This window comes from Eulemur rufifrons, chromosome 2, assembly GCF_041146395.1.
Source record: "Eulemur rufifrons isolate Redbay chromosome 2, OSU_ERuf_1, whole genome shotgun sequence".
NCBI lineage: Eukaryota > Metazoa > Chordata > Mammalia > Primates > Lemuridae > Eulemur > Eulemur rufifrons.
Window position 1 is genome coordinate 67,249,384 of NC_090984.1, and position 19,528 is coordinate 67,268,911.

Sequence of the window (19,528 nt, forward strand, 5' to 3'; positions counted from 1 at the left end):
TAATCTCCTTCCCAACTCCTGAAAAGTATATTAAAGTATATTTGCTCTCTTACTCCTTCTACACATAAGAGATTACTTAGTTAATTTTAATTCAACACAGTGATTAATTTATTTATTCCACAAATATATATTTACTGATATTGAGCAAGGCACTATAATAAGCTTCCATTGATGATTTGGGGGGGTGGGGCGGGGGAAAGGAGGATGAATCTTCTTTCTTCAAGTACTTTCATCATCCTGTAGACTAACTCTTATGGTGCAGGGGTCCTAAATTTTGAGGAGCATGAAAATGCTTTGTTTTCTAGGCCCAGAGATGACTTCATGGAAAAGCTATGATTACTTTTTTCATGTCCCTGTAATTTTGCAAGTGCTGGTCCTTTGCCTAATAAGCCATTGTCATCTCAGGAAACTCATATTCATTTTTAAAATTTCTGCTCAGGCATTATTTCCTCTGGAAACGTTTTCTCAATCAGCCAGGAAAAGTTAATAATCCTTTCTCTGAACTACTTGTACATATATCTAATTTGACTCTTAACCCCACTATGGGTTTACCTATCATCCTTCATAGAAGAATGTAAGTTCCTGGATGACAAGAAAACATACCTTAAACATCCTTAAATGCTCAGTTACCTGGCATATAGCAGGCATGATAAGTACTTTGACCTGGGGTATAATGCCATCCACATCTTCTATTCTCTTTGATCCCAGCTCACGGGCTACTCTGCCTACGTTCTTTTGCTATAGCCAAACTGGTCTTCTTCCACTTCTTTGAAGCTTACATATACGATTTTTCTCCTCAGGTCTGTGGCATGCTGTTTCTCTGAGAACATTTTACTTTCACTTTTTACTTGTTAACTCCTTTTTATACTTTGGTACTTAGATTAAACAAACAGCTCTTTGTCTGGGAGAGTTGCCCTAACCCTTTTAACCAGGTGAGCTCTTTTAATTTTATGATCTAATTTTACTCTATTTGCCCTTTTGTAACTTTCACATTTACAGTACCATGCTGTAAAGTCTGTGAATACAAGGACCACCTGCCTTCCTCTATGCCTAGAACATGTAGCTGCTCATTAAATATATACTGAATGAATGAGCAGAGTAGGCTTTTCATAGACGTATCTAGGGACTGGGGAGGGACAGAATTCCATCTGAAAAGATTGAGGAATACACAAGTTGTTTTCAGGATTGTTCAGTTTGTCAGTAGTTGGAGTAATATGTATTGGTGTATCTATGCTAGGGCCAGGTTTGATAGAGCATTAAATACTAGGCTAAGGAATTTCTACTTTCTTCTTAAGATTATAAGAGGAATTCATAAAGAATGTTGGATAGGAAGTAGATATAATTAGGCTAGAGCTTTAAAAAGGTGGCTCATTCTTTCACTTTGAAGGATTGTTAAGAAAAAAAAAAAAAAAGGTGGCTCATGCCTATAATCCTAGCATTTTGGGAGGCCGAGGTGGGAGGATTGCTTGAGGTGAGGAGTTGGAGACCAGCCCCCATATCTACAAAAAATAGGAAAATTAGCCAGGCATGGTGGCATGCAACTGTAGTCCCAGCTACTTAGGAGGCTAAGGCAAGAGGATTGTTCGAGCCCAGGAGTTTGAGGTTGCAGTGAACTATGATGATGCCACTACACTCTAGTCCCAGCGACAGAGCAAGACCCTATCTTAAAAATAAAAAAAAAAAAAAAAAGTTTTAATCTGGTGGAGATGAACAGAAAGGACAGGAGCCAGGAAAGCATGGAGGCAGTAAGGAAGCATTTGCAATGATCAAGGTTATTAACACTGCAGGTTGTGACCCACCAATCGAGTCATGAAATCAATGCAGTAAGAAATGTAAGCAAAGTTTTTAAATGATATCAGGGTAAATTGCTAGTAAGAAGAGAAAATCTCATTTCTTAAAGATTTGGTCTTAGTTGTAAATACATCTATGTGTGTATTTGTATTGGATCAAAATGTAAAATATTTCTCTCATCAGTAAGACAGTTTAAAAAGTTGGAAAAACACTGGTGTAGGTGATCGGGAGTGAAGAGCAGATTTAGAATAACGGCAGTGAAAATGGAAAGAGGAATAAATGTAATTGACATTTTGAAGGAAGAATTGGCAAGCTTGGCAACTGATTGCATAGGGTAGGAGGCTTAGAACAAAAAGGGCAGAAATCAAAGGAATTTTGAGAGTTTTGCTGCCATTAATAAATCTACTAGGAACTGGTGTTTTGCTCAGATTGACAACGAACTGGAAATAAGAGGTTAGGTCCTCAGTCACAAATCTCTGCCCTTATTCTGTATGAGGGTTTGATTTAATAGTGTTTGTCAAAGAAGAGACTGGTAGGGAAAACGATTTGATGCTGGCCTTTGCTTTTTTTAAAGTACTATTCACATTGCAAAGAACCAGACTTCTTATTCATCTGTATGTTTGTAGCCTCTTATACACAGATTTTTTTTTTTAACACTTAGAGAGCTATGTTCTTTAATATTCTTTTGTGGTTACAGATTATGTTACTTTCCAATATTTATTGTAATTTTTTAGGTGATAGAATAGTACTTGCAGAGGCATTTTTACAAAGTAGTGAAAAAGCATGAGCTCAGAAGTCTGTATTTTAGAGTTCAAATCCCAGCTCTGTCATTTTGTAACTATATAATCTGAGTTATTTGTCCTTTTCCTCACTTTTCTCATTTGTAATATGGAGATTGTAGTGCCATTTCCCTCAGAAGGTTGAGTTGAGAAATAAATGGGATAATGCACATAAATGGCTTAATACAGTTTTTGGCACTATCTAAACAATCAATGTTGACATAATGCCATATAATTAATGTTGCTTATTGTAATTACTTTTTAGAATGTTATGAAACAGATAAACTTATAATTTATAATTTATGTATTTGGCCTAGGTATTTTGACTAGTCCCTTAGGTATTTTGACTAGTCCCTTTATTTGCTAATAAGAATTTTAATAATAAATTTTTAAAAATTAAGATAAATACTGTGCTGTCTTTGAGGTTTCCTTATTCTTTGAGAATTTTAGTTGAGCCATTTGCATTCTCTTCATATAGATTTAAGTTGCTAAAGTTATTTAGAGTCTAAAATTCTCCATTATTTAAAACTTACATTATTTAAGGTAGGCTAATTGCTGTCACTAATAGACCCCAAAATGTATAATGATATAAATACAATAAAAGCTTATTTCTTATTCATGTAACAGTGCTAGTGAGCAGGGTGACCGTCTTTCATGCAGTCATTTGGAACCTCTGTCATTTTCAAATGTGACTTCTAAGATTACCCTTGGGGGCATCTTCATTCTAGCCAGCCAGAAGAGAAAGTACAGAGGCATGTATGTACATGGGAGTTTTTTATGGCAAGATTTGGATGTGGTACACATACTTCTACTCACAGGCCACTAGCTAAAATTCAGTCACGTGACCACATGTCACATTTCTCAAGGAGCCCAAAACATGTATGTTGTGTTCCAAGGAAGATGAGACCATAGATTTTTGTGAGCAGTTAGCAGTCTATGCCATAGTTGACCTGAGTATAAATAATATACATTAAAGTCTAATGCTAATCACTGAGCTTACTTGTTTCCTAATATAATAAATAATTCTGAAAATTGTATAACTATTTCAGCCTTGCCAATCTCTTTTGTAAAAGAGAGACAGAAATTTTACTTTTATTGTGGTTTACTTTTTCTGTTAAAAAGAAATAAAAAATTCTGCTGTGGTTTGAAACTTTTTAACATTTATTTGTAAAGGTTAATTGTCTTCTAAGAAAAATTAGTTGATCTTAGAACCTGAAGTGGATGATTGTTGTCAATGTATTTTTGCATTTTGCATTCTTTCCCATTTTCATTACCAAAAACCGTGCAAGTTGTTATATGGGACCCCTTCTTGGCAATGAGAATCAGAATTGTAGTTTATAATTTTTCTGGCAGAGTAACCATTTAATGGCAATAGGCTGTCCATTTGGATCAAGAGTTCTACATCCTCACCCTTGAATGCCTTCAGAACTGATGTGTTCATGATGTCAGTCCTAGAACTTTTTCAGCATCTAGTTTGTCCTATTTTATTTATTACTCTAGCCTAGTTTTAAGGCAACTATATTGCCTTTGAAAAACAATTTAGAAATAGATAATCTTATGTGAAAATGGAGGCAAGTGACACATCTCTTCTTTTCATCTTTAAACATAGTTTTTCCTCTGTGATAATCAAGTGGTCTTATTTTATTCTCTAGGAGTTTAATCCCCTTGATATATTTACAGAATGTTTCATTATTGGCTTTGGACGATTTGCAAGGTAGTGTTTGAATTCTTTTTAGGAACATAGTAACTAAGTTGCACATGACATATCACATGTGGTATCCTTCTTCACAGTAGGGTAATTTTTCCATTTTTAGAAAAATGAGTTTTCTTCAAATGATAACCTTTATAAGACTAGATAGCATCCTGTATCAAGCCATAATTACATCTCAGAGACTAAAGATGTGTGCTCATTTGTGTCTTTCTCCAGGATCTCTCAGAAGTCCATGTGTGCTTTAAACTAGAATGCTATTCTATGTGATTTACATAAATGAAACTCATCTAACTCTCACAACAACCCTGTGAGGTAGAGAACATCATTTTCCCCATTTTGCAGATGAAGAAACTCTGGTACTGAGAAGTTAAATAACTCACATAAGGTTATCAATCTGGGCTCTGATCTCAAGCAGTCTGCTTTCCAGAGCTGACATTATTATTATTATTATTTTTTTTTTTTTTTGAGACAGAGTCTCATTCTGTTGCCTAGGCTAGAGTGCCATGGCTTCAGCCTAGCTCACAGCAACCTCAAACTCCTGGGCTCAAGCAATCCTCCTGCCTCAGCCTCCCAAGTAGCTAGGACTACAGGCATGCGCCACCATGCCCGGCTAATTTTTTCTACATGTATATTTTTAGTTGTCCAGATAATTTCTTTCTATTTTTTTTAGTAGAGACGGGGTCTTGCTCTTGCTCAGGCTGGTTTCCAACTCCTGAGCTCAAACGATCTGCCCGCCTCAGCCTCCCAGAGTGCTAGGATTTCAAGCGTGAGCTACCGTGCCCAGCCCTGAGCCAACATTCTTAGCTGCAATTTCTGTGGATAATCCAGAGTTGAGGTTTAGTACTGTTGATGTCATGAAATATCACAGGGTGTAAGATTCTAGGGTACAAGAGGAGTCTTCATCAAATTTGCTTGTCATTGGGGTTCTGATTGTTCAGTGGGCAAGTAAAGCCAGAGGAACTTGGTGGATTGAAAAATGAGGAGTTAAGGAGCCTTAGGTTCTGTTGACAGCCAGTAGAGGTACAATAACGGTAATAAAGAAAAGGGGAGTTCCATGCCCAGGAACTTGGAGAAGGGGATGAAGTCCAAGGCTTGACTGCACCGCTGAGTGTAAGGGTGGTTCAAGTCAGGCTTTCCCTATAACTGTGCCCTTAATTACTATGCTGTATTGCTCTATTAAATTACATTGACTCATCATTATTTCAGACCACCTACATCCATGCACAAAATTCTCTAGTCCTGTGGTCCCCATTCCCTGGGCCATGGCCTAGTACTAGTACATATTTCACCTGTATTTAGAGTGCAGCTGCTCCCTATCACTTGCATCACTGCCTGAGCTCCTTGGCTCCTGAGCTCCTAAATTGTCCTCCATGAAACTGGTCCCTGGTGCCAAAAATGTTGGGGACGGCTGCTAGTCCATTTATTTGTGATCTTGCTTGATCATTTCCACATACAAACCAATCACCCAGCTAGTTTGAATTTTGCTTTGTGATTTATTAACTTGTGACCTTGAGCAAATAGTTTAGCTTCAGTGTTCCCCTACATGAAATAGGTATAATACTCATTTTATTGATCATTAAGGCAGTTAAGTATGAACATGCAGTATATAATATAGTATATTACTATAACCTTAGTATATTAGCATAGCCTTAGCACATGGTACTGCAAAGGGTAGCTCTGAATGTTATTGTTATAGTAGTAGACTTTAGAGATCATTATAAATCCTCATTTTTAAGATGAAGCATTCACGGCTTAGAGAAGTTGAGCTGTACCTCATGGACCCATAGCTATTTAGATGGTCCCTAGAGGAGCATGGATACAGGCCTCCCCATTCATTGTTGTTTCCATGTTGTTTCTGTGTCAGACTACTTCTTCTGAAAGAGAAAACAAGAACACCTATCACATTTTTAAAAATTATAATATCTGTGCACATGCTCCAAGGAATATACCAAAGACTGGTTCAAGGCTAATGGAGAATTAAAAAGCACTTATGAATCTAACCTATTTCAGTTATTATTCATTCTCTATTTAACAATGAGTCTTTCCTCCTCACTTTTTCTTAAATCATAGCATTTAATCCTTGTTATAGGCTCCAACCAGCAAGCATTTAACCTGATTGTAACCTTGAGAAATTGGATTATATAGTAGCCTGAAAATCTTGCTTGTTACTTACCTGAATCTGGGTTTTAAATGCCAGGAAGAAATTAAAATTGGAGCCCTTTGAGCCTGCTTAATTCAATAGATTTAGACACAAAAATCCAGTATTCAGAGCAATGTTGATATTTCAAAAGTGTCAATTTTTTAAAAGTTAATAAAGGTAGTAACATTTTGAGCCAATGATGGATTGGAATAATGTAAGAATAACATGTAATATGTTTGTGGTGGCTGATGTTAGGCATGTAGTATTTGCTTTCTTTCAGTAAAACTAGCTGAGGTAAAATGAAAAAAGACCTTATACTTTTATGAGGCATTAAAAAAATGATTGAGCATGCTTACAGCTGCATCTCAATGGTGGTATGTAAATTAAGCTATAGCAAAGCATCTGTTTTCTAATGTTTCTGCTATCAAAAGATACATATAGTAGCTCTTCAATAAACAAAAACAGCTTAATGATATATAAAGTATTCTTAAGATGTAAGGCTTATTTTTGGGGAGGGGGGTCATATGAACATGAATTCTTTCCTATTTAAAAGAAGAATTTTTTATGAGCAAAATTGTAATATGGATATTCTAATGTTCTCCCTTATTACATTAGTTATCTCCATTCAAAACCTCATTGATTATGGACGACTGCTCTTAAATGAACTAGAGCAGTGGTTTCTAAGCTTTTCAATACTCAAGGCTTTCTTTTACATTTTTCCCTGGCTAACCCTATGTTTTAAAAGAGTTGTTTGCCACACAGTCTATATATGTTAATTTCTTTTCTCTTTCCTAATTAATCAAAGATAGAATATATAAATAACATGTGTATCTATCTATGTAACTATATACACACACATAGAGACACACACAGTTATCTATATAACTACTGTATGAGCTTTGGTATGGAATAAGATAACCATACAAGAGTGTTATCACACACGGATGATATAATTTCAACTAAAAGCAAAAAAACTTGATAGTTTATCTGTCCTGCATATTCTTGAAAGTAAATGTTTCACTTCTGTTCATTTATTTTTATTATTAATAATAAATTGCAGAACGTGATAAAATATTTTGTATATGTTAGGACCTTAAAACATTGAGTAGAAAAACTATCAAAATAAATTCTATAGTCAGACTTTAAATGTCTAGAGTAACACTGTCCATTGGAAATATAATATGAGCCACAAATGTAATTTTGAAGTTTTTAGTAGCCATATTTTAAAAAGTAAAAAAGCCAAAAGGTGAAGTTTATTTTCATAATATACTTAGTACAGTATATTCAAAATACTGTTATTTTCAACATGAAATCCATATAAAAATTATATATGGATCAACCAATAAGGGCATGTAGATGGCCAACAAATATATTTTAAAAATTCTCAACATGACTAATCATCAGAGAAATGCAAATTAAAACCACAATGAGATATCACCTCATCCCTATAAGAATACCTATTATCAAAAAGACGAAAGGTAAGTCTTGAAGAGGATACAGGGAAAAGGGAACTCTTGTAGACTGTTGATAGAAATTAAATTAATACAGCCATTATAGGAAATACTAGGCATGTTCCTTAAAAACTTAAAAATAGGCCAGTGCAGTGGCTCACATGTATAATCCCAGCAGTTTGGGAAGCCAAGGCAGGAAGATTGCTTGAGCCCAGGAGTTCAAGACCAGCCTAGACAACATAGTGAGACACTGTCTCTACAAAAAAATTTAAAACTTAGCCAGGTGTGGTGGCATGCATCTACAGTCCTAGCTACTCAGGAAACTGAGGCAGGAGGATCACTTGAGCCCAGGAATTTGAGGTTACGATGAGCTGTGGCTGTATCACTGTACTCCAGCCTGGGTGACAGCGCAAGATCCTGTCTCAAAAAAGAAAAAAAAAATTAAAACTACAACTACCATATGATCCAGCAATTCTACTACTGGGTATATATCCAAGGGGAATGAAATCAGTATGTTTAACAGATATCTGCACTCCTGTTTGTTGCAACATTATTCACAATAGCCAAAATATGGAATCAGCCTAAGTATCCATGAACAGATGACTGGATAAAGAAAATGTATATATTCACAATGGAGTACTATTTAGCCTTTAAAAAGAAGGAAATCCTGTCATTTGCAATAACATGGATGAACCTGGGGGATATTATATGAAGTGAGATAAGCCAGGTATAGAAAGACAATTGTTTCTTGATCTCATTTATATGTGGAATACTAAAAATTTGAACCACTGAAATAGAGAGTAGAATGGTCCTTACAAGGGGCTGTGGAGGAGGGGTGGGGAGATGTTGGACAAAGGATACAAAAAAGAAAGAGAGAGAGAGGAGAGAGGGAGAGAGAACATTACCAGCATCCTAGAAATTCCTGCCTTGTGCCACCTTCAGTCACTGTTCCCCAAATGGAACCCAAATTATAACACTATAGATTAGTTTTGCCTGTTTGTGAAATTTTTATGAATGTAATAATATAATATATGCTTTTGTATATCTGACTTATCTTGCTTAACATGTTTGCAAGATTCACTCATACAGTTGTTTGTGTCTATAGTTCTTTTATTCTCATTCCTGTGTGGCATTCCTTTGTGCATATATACCACAATTTGTCCATTTTACTATTGATGGACATTTGAGTAGTTTTCCATTTTTGACTATTATGATTAGTGCTGTTATGAACATTTTCTGTACATGTCTTTTAGTGAATGTCATATTCATATTTCTGTTGGTACATAACTGGGAGTGGAATTGCTCTGCCATAGTATAGGCATGTATCAGTTTAAGTAGATACTGCCAAACAGTTTTTTAAATGGTTGTACTCATTTATACTCAACTAAAACAATGAATCTTAGTTGTTTCATCCTCACCAGCATTTGTAGTTTTTTTGTTTTTGTTCTAGTCATACTGACATTCATCTTTTCTAATCCAGTTTTAAGCATAAATATATTTCATGTGTCCTCTTCTGTGGCGTGCCTGTTAAGTCTCTTGTCCATTTCTTTATTGTATTATCTGACTTTTTTCTTGTTGATTTGTAGGAGTTTTTATATATTACTGGTAAAAGTCCTTTGTCATATATGTGTATTGTAGATATCATCTCATACACTATAGCTTGCCTTTTTACTCTCTTAATCATACCTTTTGATTAATTTCTTAATTTTGAGTAGTCCAATTTAATAAAAAAATTTTTCATTTATGTTTAGTGCTTCTTTGTGCCCTGCTAGAAAAACCTTTGCGTGCCTTCAAGGTTATAAGTATATTTACCTGTTTTCTTCTGTAAGTGTTATTGTTTTACCTTTCACATTTAACTCTACAATCCACCTGGAATTAATTTTTGTGTATGGGGTGAGGTAGGGGGTTAAGATTCTTTATTTTCCATATGGATATCCAGTTAACATGCAGTACTGTGTCATCTCCATTGTAATGAGTGACTTCCATATATGGGTCTGTTCTGGACTCTCTGTTCTGTTTCATTACAACTAACTTTTTTTTAATATCAAGTAAAGTGGTGTATGTGTGGGAAGTGCTCAAGGGAATTCTAGAGTTAAGTGGAATTAGTTTATTCAAGATGACCCAGGAAGCAATATTAGGGCACTTATCCTTAAACTGGAAGAAGTTACATTAAAAACAAAAATAGTAATAGAGCCAAGCTTAGTTGTCAAAATCTCTGACTTTCAAACATATAATGGGGTCTTTACCTCCAAACTTTTAACTATACATTTTTATTGGTAAATGATGCTTGAACATATACCCCAATATATATATTTATGTTATATATGTATATGTAGTATACATATATTACTGATTTAATATGTTATTGTCATTATAAAACACACAAAATTGAAATTTAAAAAGAAATTCTGATATTTTCTTTTTGCTTTCCATATCAGCCAAGATTGTCTAGGTTATGTATGTTAACAGTTCTCAAATTTCAGTGGCTTAAAACAGCCGGTTTATTTCTCTCATGCTACATGTCCATTGTGGTTTAGCTTCAACACTCTTATGTATTGTTCAACACTGGCACCCAGACTGACAGAGCAGCTACCATCTGGAAGCTAGCTGGTCACTGGGACAGAGGGAAAGTTAATGGGGAATTAGCACTTAAAGCTTTGACCTAGATAAGACACATGGCACTTGTGTTCACATTTCATAAGCCAAAGCAAGTTATATGTCCTCACCTAATTGCAGAGGAGAAAAATCCTAATCTTGTGCCCAGGAGGAGAACTGTACGTATTTTAGACACCCTAAAAATGATCACTTCTCCTGCAATCAATTTTGGAGAACAAAGCTCTGGATTTGTCTTTGTCTAAGAAAATAAACACACAAAAATGAGTCCATTTGGTTTTTTCTATTATTTCATGTTGTTTGAAAACCCTACGATCCTGAGTAATGAATCTACTGCAACCACAGGCGTAGTGGCCTCTCTAATGGCTTCTCTTGGCACTCATTATAACCCAGACACCTTAATACAGCCTACAAACCCTACCTTTCCAGCTTCATCTCATGCCACTCACACTATCACCTCAGAGTCCTCAGGCTGGCCTTTCAATTCCTTGAAGGGAGACAGGTGCTTTCTAGTTCTGTCTTGAATGTTTTTCTTCCCTTTCTCCTTGTTTTTGCCTGGTTATTCTGTGCCTTTTAGGTCAAATATTTCAAGGAATCCCTCTCTGACACCCAGTGTAGATCAAGTCCTTTCTGTTCTATACTCTCATAATAACCTGACTTTGCCTCCAGAGAAACTGTTCCATTTGATAAGCATATTTTTGCACTATTATTTGTTCATTCCATTTCTCCAATTAGAGTGCAAGCTTCAAGGGAGTAAGGATCAAATCTGTTTTGCTTACTACTATATGCTAATCCTTATTTAGCCCAGTTACTAGCATAGTTACTCATTAAATATTGAATTTGGTTATAGTATTTTTATATTTTAGGTCTGTTACATTTATGTAGTCTATGGCAGACATATCTAAGATATTTTTGTACAGTCCATAGAGAACAAGTTGATAATAAGAAGTAAATCTCACAAACTGCAAATACCCCGTTGCTCTATTCCTGTATGTCCTGTATGTCTAAGAGATTCCAAGATAAGAATGCTTTACCTCTTCTCTCTGAATTGAAATATATCCTCACGTAGATTTTCACTTTCTTTGAGTGGTTTTCCTTTTCTCATTTCTTGAGTTATATGTTCATGTTTATGTTGAAAGCCCCATAGTGAAGGGATATATCATATTTAACATAAATGGCAGTAAAACTGCCTAAGCAATAAGTGTATTATATAGATATAGTGAATAAACAAATAAGCTGCGTGATATTAAGCTGTATTTTCCTCTAGCTTTCTGAAGATAGTACTAAATTACCAAAATACAGTGTGATTTATTTTTTGTGATAGTTTGCATCAGCAAAAGGGCATATATGAGATGCTTAGAAAGTGCTTTGCTACAAATTTATGTCCTTCACTATTTGTCTTCATTTATATGTGCTGTGGACAACTTTAGTCTTTTTTTGTTCTTCTTTACTGGGTGCAGTACGCACCGGCTGGGGGATGGACACGCTTGAAGCTCTGAATAGGGTGGGGTAAGGGCAATATGCTGAAATTAAAAATAAATAAATAAATAATCATATTTTGAGAATAAAGAAGCAGAATTAAATTGTTAAAAACAAAAAGAATAACAATTTTTATCACCTTCTTGTCTGTGTGTTCCATTGTGGACTATCAGTACTATTATTCATTTAAAATCCAAGTGTTCTAATAATCTCCTACGGTGATAATCTTATGGTGGAATTGATAGGATGATACAAACATTGTTATCTTTAAGCCTCTGTTAGTACTGTTCCACATTTTTATTACAGAAGAAAGCCACTGCTCCTCATCAATAAGAAGGTGGAATTAAAAGGAACATGAATAAGGATTTTATTTGCAGAGCCTGTTTATTCAACTGTTTATTCAACAGTACTGTTAAGTAATAACATGTATTACGTACCGTTGTTCCTCAGTATACAAGGGGGATTGGTTCTGGAACGCTCCCCCCACACACACAATATACCAAATCTGCACGTACTCAAGTCCTCCATTTGGCCCTGTGGAATCGGCATATACAAAAAGTTGGCCCTTCACATGCATGGGTTTTGCATCCCATGAATACTGTATTTTCTGTTTTCTTTTTTTTTTTTTTTAGAAACAGGGTCTCACTCTGTTGCTCAGGATGGAGTGCAGTGGTGCGATCATAGTTTACTGTAGGCTTGAACTCCTGGGCTCAAGCAATCTTCCCTCCTCAGCCTCCTGAATAGCTGGGACTACAGCTGTGCTCTCCATCATGCCAGAATAATTTTCTTTTTAAAAATTTTTTAAGAGATAGGGTCTTGCTGTGTTGCCCAGTCTGGTCTCAGACTCCTGGCCTCAAGCAATCCTCCCTGTCTCAACCTCCCAAGGAGCTGGGATTAGAGGCACATGCCACTGGCCCAGTAGTACTGTGTTTTTTTGGTTTTTGTTTTTCTTTCTTTCTTTCTTTCTTTCTTTCTTTCTTTCTTTTTTTTGAGACAGACTTTTGATCTGTCATCTGGGCTAGAGTGCATTGTCATCATCATAGCTCACTGCAACCCAAACTCCCAGGCTCAACTGATCCTTCTGCCTCAGCCTCCCAAGTAACTGGGACCACAGGCATGCACTACCAAACCTGGCTAATTTTTTCTGTTTTGTTTTGTTTTGTTTTGTTTTCCGCTAGAGATGGGGTCTTGCTTTTGCTCAGGCTGGTCTTGAACTCCTGAGCTCAAGTGATCCTCCCACCTTAGCACCCCAGAGTGCTAGGATTACAGGCATGAGCCACCGCTTCTGGCCAATACTGTATTTTTGATCCCCAGTTGGTTGAAAAAAAATCCATGTGTAAGTAGACCCACGCAGTTCAAACCTGTGTTGTTCAAAGGTCAGCAGTATCTATTTTGTGCCAGAAGCTGGGGAAACTCAGAAGGTGATGGACATTTTCTATGAAACTTTAAAATTTTGTTTCAAACAATAGCATTTTGGTAAGAGCTAAGTTTATCTTTTGCTAGCACTGTCAGTTTCCTCAACTATAGAATGGGGATGATAAAATACTCATCTCAATGTTCTTATAAGTTCCCGTGTGCAGATGTGCCAGTTCTTGAGTGAGAAGAGAGCTGAAGCCCGATTCGAGGCTCTGCCATTGGGATAGAGCAGCACCTTCCTGTGCCTGCATCTCTCCATGGTGTTAGTCCATAGTGTTCTGAGAGCAACAGGAAGGTCACATAAATCTGAAGTTGTTTTTAAAGGTTTCATTTTAATTAAAGATATCTTTTCTAATTCATTCTTGTTTGCTGTTTTCCTGAATTCCTATCCTGTCCTGCAAACCCTGTTTGTCTAATCACTGGTCCCAATACTTTGATTAGTATGTATTGTATTAGCATTAACTTAAACATTTTTAAATTTCTATACACACAAAGTGGCAAATTACTGTATATGTGAAGAATGTGGTAAATAAATATATTTGAAAAAAAAAAGTTCTTGTAAGGAGTAAATAAGATAGTACATTTGAAGCACTTATCCCAATGTCTGGCTCATAATAAACACTCAGTATGTGTGTACTGTTATTTACTGTGAGGTTTCATTCATAGTCTTTTAAATGTTTATTTTCCTCTGTTTCTCCTTTGTTATTTTTCTCCATATTGTCATCAGAGCTAAATTGAAACACAGATCTGATTGTGTAACACTACCTCTTCAATACCATCTTCTCAACTTTAAAAACCATTAGTGGTTTCCAGGAAAGCCTCAAATGCATGGATGGCAGTTAGCATCTTACCATCTGACCCTAACCTTCCTTACCAATCTTCTGCCTTGACCACCCACCCACTGGGTTGCAGCCCAAATAGGCCACACACAGTTATATTTTGCTGCCTTGGCTTGTGCTCTCTCTTCTGCCTAGAATCTCCACTGTAGGCTTCGCCCCACCTTGTCACCCCCAACCTGAAGGAACAATTGTCTATGAGCAACTCAAAGATTCCTCCTATATTTTTAGGCAGAATTTTTTGGTTCCTGTTATTCATCTCTCTTTAGCATTTATTATGATACTAAAGTAAATTACATATGTCTTTCTCACTAGCTTGTGAGTTCCTTCAGAGCAGAAGCCATAACTTATCATTATATTGCTAGAAGTTAGTAGGTAACCAGTAAAAACTTGTTGAAACAGTGTATTAAGATCTGGTTTGATTTTATCTTGATTTCAATATGTTTTTATTATTCTAGGTTCTTGGCCTTGTCCAAAACATGAGTGTTTTCCAGTGTCCAAAATGTAAACACAAAACTCATATTTTTGGTGCTGATGGTGCAAGGAAACTAGCGCAGACCCTTGGTCTTGATGTTCTAGGTAAGACCGTAGGACGTTCTTTTGTAGAGGAAGTGGCAGAAAGGAAAGTGGGGATGAGGTGTGGTGATTAAGAATGTCTCAGAAAATGATGATTTGCTTCTGGCTTTGTATTTTAAGTTAATATAGCGCAATTCTATGTGCTAACCTTTTTTTGGCTTTTTGAATAGGTTTCATTTTGCCAATTATGATAGTAATTTCTTCTGTAGCTAAAAACTGCTCGGAATTTAAATTTGAGAAGAGAATTTCGTGGTCTGAGCACTGTGATTTGAAGCCATATTTTGAATGATGGTCATCAGTTTGTTTGCTAAGTTAGGCATACATCTCTCAGTATAAACAGATATACATGAAAATACCTGTTCAATATGTTGTGGCAACCTCTGGAAGTGTCAGTTCTTGGTGTATACATAAAAATGCCTTCCTGATTGGTTCTGTATTTGTTAGTCTTTCTGCTTTAGAATGATAATATTTACTATTTTCTGTAATCTTTTTATGTATTTGACATGTCTGTAAAATATGGCACCTGAAACTCATATTGTATATACTGTTCACAGCACTGAATTGAAGAATTAATTAGTGCTGTGAGGAAAACTAAAATCATGTGTTAACTGAGTAAAACACAGATTTTGGATAAAACATGATTTTTCAAAAACCCACAAGCAACTTAATAGACTTTTTAGAAAACATGTTTTGATATTTTAATTGTGAATGAGTTTCTGTTCTTGGCAAAGGCAGGTGTAAGATGCTGAATAAGTGAGGCATAGAGTGAATTATTAGTTTTAGGTAGTTAAAAATTAAGATTCCCCTAGAGATCAAGGAATTTCAAAACATTCTCTGTAATAATTAAGTTACTAAAAGGTGATGTTAAATATATTATTGTTATGCATTTGCACTATAGCAGCCACTACAATACCAGGTGAATACAAATGATATATTTTGATCCATTGCTATAATTATAGCCAGTAATTACATTGTGCAACTGTTTTTCATTTAACTAACCTAGAAAGTTCAATTTTGCAAATCTGCGTAATAACATAACAGATTGACCTTCACTTATATAATAAAGTAAATGTGTAATTTTAATGGCATTATTGAATTAAGCTTACAACCTTGTAATTTCCTAACTTGTAAATGGGCAGTACAATTTTGTAAGTCAGTTATTTACAATTTGAAACGTCTCATAGAGAAACAATTTCACATATGGAAGTTATATTTTAATCAACAACTTACACATGTACAGTTACCCTAAAAATGTATCAGAAACACTGATTACTGATCACAAAAACTGGACAGTGCTGTAGACTGTTGTGTCTAGCAGTGTTATGGCAGTTCCCATAACATAGAGTTCCAACGCAGGACACATCTCCTCCTTTTAATGTAGTCATGGGCTTTCAGAGGGGTCTCCCATGAAGTGGAAACTAGGAATGAGGAACTGAAGTCAGGGAAAGAGCTTTCTCAGCTATGGCCTCCTGGCTGGTTGAGCCCCCCGGGAACCCTTATTTTCCTTTTATGACTCACTGGCAGACTCTTTATTTTCATTTATTGGGTTGTGTTTTAAATGATTTGGCACAATAGCTCTTCAGAACCTTGTCCATATTTATCTGCAGGGACAGTTTACGCATAATAAAGTCTCAGACCATCTCACAGAAAACCCTTTAACCCATTATGTATCTGAAATGGTCCCTCACTTCTTTTATATCTAGTCCCTCAAAGGTATTCTTCATGCCCAGGCTGCTCCTCACTCCCTCTCCATGCCTTTACTCCTTTTTACCCCTCTCTAGATACAGCCATTGGTCCATTGCCATTCTTATACCACCTATTTTTTTTTTTTTTTTTTTTTTTTTTTTTTTTTGAGACAGAGTCTCACTCTGTTGCCCAGGCTAGAGTGAGTGCCGTGGCGTCAGCCTAGCTCACAGCAACCTCAAACTCCTGAGCTCAAGCGATCCTCCTGTCTCAGCCTCCCGAGTAGCTGGGACTACAGGCATGTGCCACCATGCCCGGCTAATTTTTTCTATATATATTTTTAGCTGTCCATATAATTTCTTTCTATTTTTAGTAGAGGTGGGGTCTCGCTCTTGCTCAGGCTGGTCTCGAACTCCTGAGCTCAAACAATCCGCCCACCTCGGCCTCCCAGAGTGCTAGGATTACAGGCGTGAGCCACCGCGCCCGGCCTATACCACCTATTTTTTAACAAGATTTTTCTCTTTCCTAGTCTATTCTTCTATGTCTGTAGGTAGGATTGTGAGTCTCTGGAGGGCAGAAGTGTTGTCAATAGGTGGCTATATAACGGAGAAGGTTTTACTTTATCCTTCCATTTCTGCAGTAGAAAAGAAATTATTCAGAATTCCTTATCATAATGGCAATTCATAAATCAAGAGAAAAAACTTTATGGATTTCTAAGCATTTTCTATAACTTATTTTTCTCTGCCTGCCCCTGTGACGGTTTCCTACAGTCTTAAGTTGATCTATAGAATAGACATCATATTTACTGAAAGGCTAACTTTTAAATGGCTACTGAAATATCCATGTATTTTATCATTTGGCCATTAGACATTAAGGAAAGATTCAGAGCTGATTAAGATTACAAAAGTTGCTGACAAGAGGAACATGAAATACAAATTCCTCTTCCATGTACTTCATAATATAAAGTATGTTACAACATATATTTCTGCATTATTTACATTACCTGGCATGGTGCTGAATTACTTATTTGAATAAAGCATACACGTTTTGATAACCTTTGCATGGATTCGAAGTGGTTCTGAGAGTGCCGAGTCAACTGTTTTACTTAAGACTTCATTTACTGCATTTTAAATCTCAGCCTTTAAAAGACATCATTTGTGATGATGTGGTAGAAACAGTATATTGGACGATGCGTCAGAAGATATTGCTCCTAAATTCTACCACCTTAATAGTAATATGTCCTCAGGAAAGACATACAACCTCTTCAACCCCAGTCTGTATGTTAGAGGTTCTTATTATATACCCACTGACACCTCGTCAAACTCACAAGTTATATATAATGCTACATAGATTAGTAAATAATAATAGAAAAATAATTCTATCTGATAAAGAGGCAGATGGTTATATAACACATCTGGTCTACTTTTTAATAGTTCTCTGAATTCACTCATCTGCCAACATCAGGAAAATTATTTTGTGGTACTTTTGTGTACTACTTTGCCTCTCCATCTTTTCCTCTTCAATTTCCTCTTATTATTTGGCATGATATATCTATATCAGATCTTACAGGGAGAAATCACTTACAAATGTCTTCCAAGCCATTCCTTGCTGGAAGACCTCCAGGAAAGAGTAAATCATCCCTTCATTGGCTGCCATATGGCTTTCATATTATACATATAACAATCACTGTACTACCCTCAAATGGAATATTTTGCCCCTACTTTTCATTTGAATTTTTTTCAGAGATTCAGCAATTTGAAGATAGTCATAACTTGAGTTTATTTGAATCACTTCAGTTCATATTTTGTTTCTTTCCAAAGTTCAAATAATGAGATTCTAAATGTCTATATAAACTTTTCTGATACTGATGGATATCTGGTGGGCTCTTTTAGGAGACATTCCCTTACACCTTAATATAAGGGAAGCTTCAGATACAGGCCAGCCAATCGTGTTTTCACAACCCGAAAGTGATGAGGTAAGTTACATTTCTAGATATATATTTTTCTTTCTTTCTTTAGGATATATACTTCTTGATATACAGAAAAAATGTTGGCAAGATTAAGCTTATCTATTTGAAGTGCATGTATATAAGCAAGGATTGGTTAACTTGTGCAAAGCATCTTTAAGTTACTATTTTATGTGGTAAACTGCCAGTGCTGGCTCTGAACTATCAGCTGAACAAGTTCACCTACAGACAATCATCACCCAACCAGATTTTTCATGAAGATCATGAAAAATGAGAATTTGAGAAATTCTTGTCTTGCTGGCTAGCAATATCTAATTGCCCAAGGTTATTATATTTCAGTACTAAAAATTCAACTAGTTGTTGGATATAGAGTGATTATATAAACCAGTAGAGATGGGATTGCCATTGCATTTAGTTTAATAAATACAATTGGGGAGCAAGGGTAGAAAGACTGGTAGTGTTTCATTAGCCAGTATCATTGGGCATATAGTTGATAGATTTTCAAGGTTGCTAAAACATAAAATCTTTCATTTTAATCTTTTTTAATAGAAATAAAATCAATCATATATATCTCTTCTTGCCTAAATAGCACTTGATATTTAACTTAAAAACTGAATTGTCTTTTGGTCCATCAGTTTTGCTATAGTTTTTGTGTTCCTTTGCTGGACAGCCTCAATCAATCTTCTTTTTTTTTTTTTTTTTTTTTTTGAGACAGAGTCTTGCTCTGTTGCCCGGGCTAGAGTGAGTGCCATGGCGTCAGCCTAGCTCACAGCAACCTCAAACTCCTGGGCTCAAGCAATCCTTCTGCCTCAGCCTCCCGAGTAGCTGGGACTACAGGCATGCGCCACCATGCCCGGCTAATTTTTTCTATATATATTTTTATTTGTCCATATAATTTCTTTCTATTGTTAGTAGAGACGGGGTCTCACTCTTGCTCAGGCTGGTCTCGAACTCCTGACCTCGAGCGATCCACCCGCCTCGGCCTCCCAGAGTGCTAGGATTACAGGCGTGAGCCACCACGCCCGGCCAAATCAATCTTCTAATAGCTTTTCTTTTTCTTTTTTCCTTAACTAAATGGGCGTAACTT

The 19,528-nt window shown here is 36.0% G+C and overlaps 1 protein-coding gene across 2 annotated transcripts in view; it reads left to right on the top strand.

Moving 5' to 3' along the window:
* Positions 1–19,528, top strand: part of NUBPL (NUBP iron-sulfur cluster assembly factor, mitochondrial) — a 211,222-nt gene that overhangs the window by 184,060 nt on the left and 7,634 nt on the right. For both annotated transcript variants that reach the window (XM_069464071.1, XM_069464075.1), the window contains exons 9-10: positions 14,675–14,795; positions 18,368–18,450. In XM_069464071.1, coding sequence (XP_069320172.1) covers positions 14,675–14,795; positions 18,368–18,450 — 204 coding nt within the window. The remainder of the gene's footprint in view (positions 1–14,674; positions 14,796–18,367; positions 18,451–19,528) is intronic.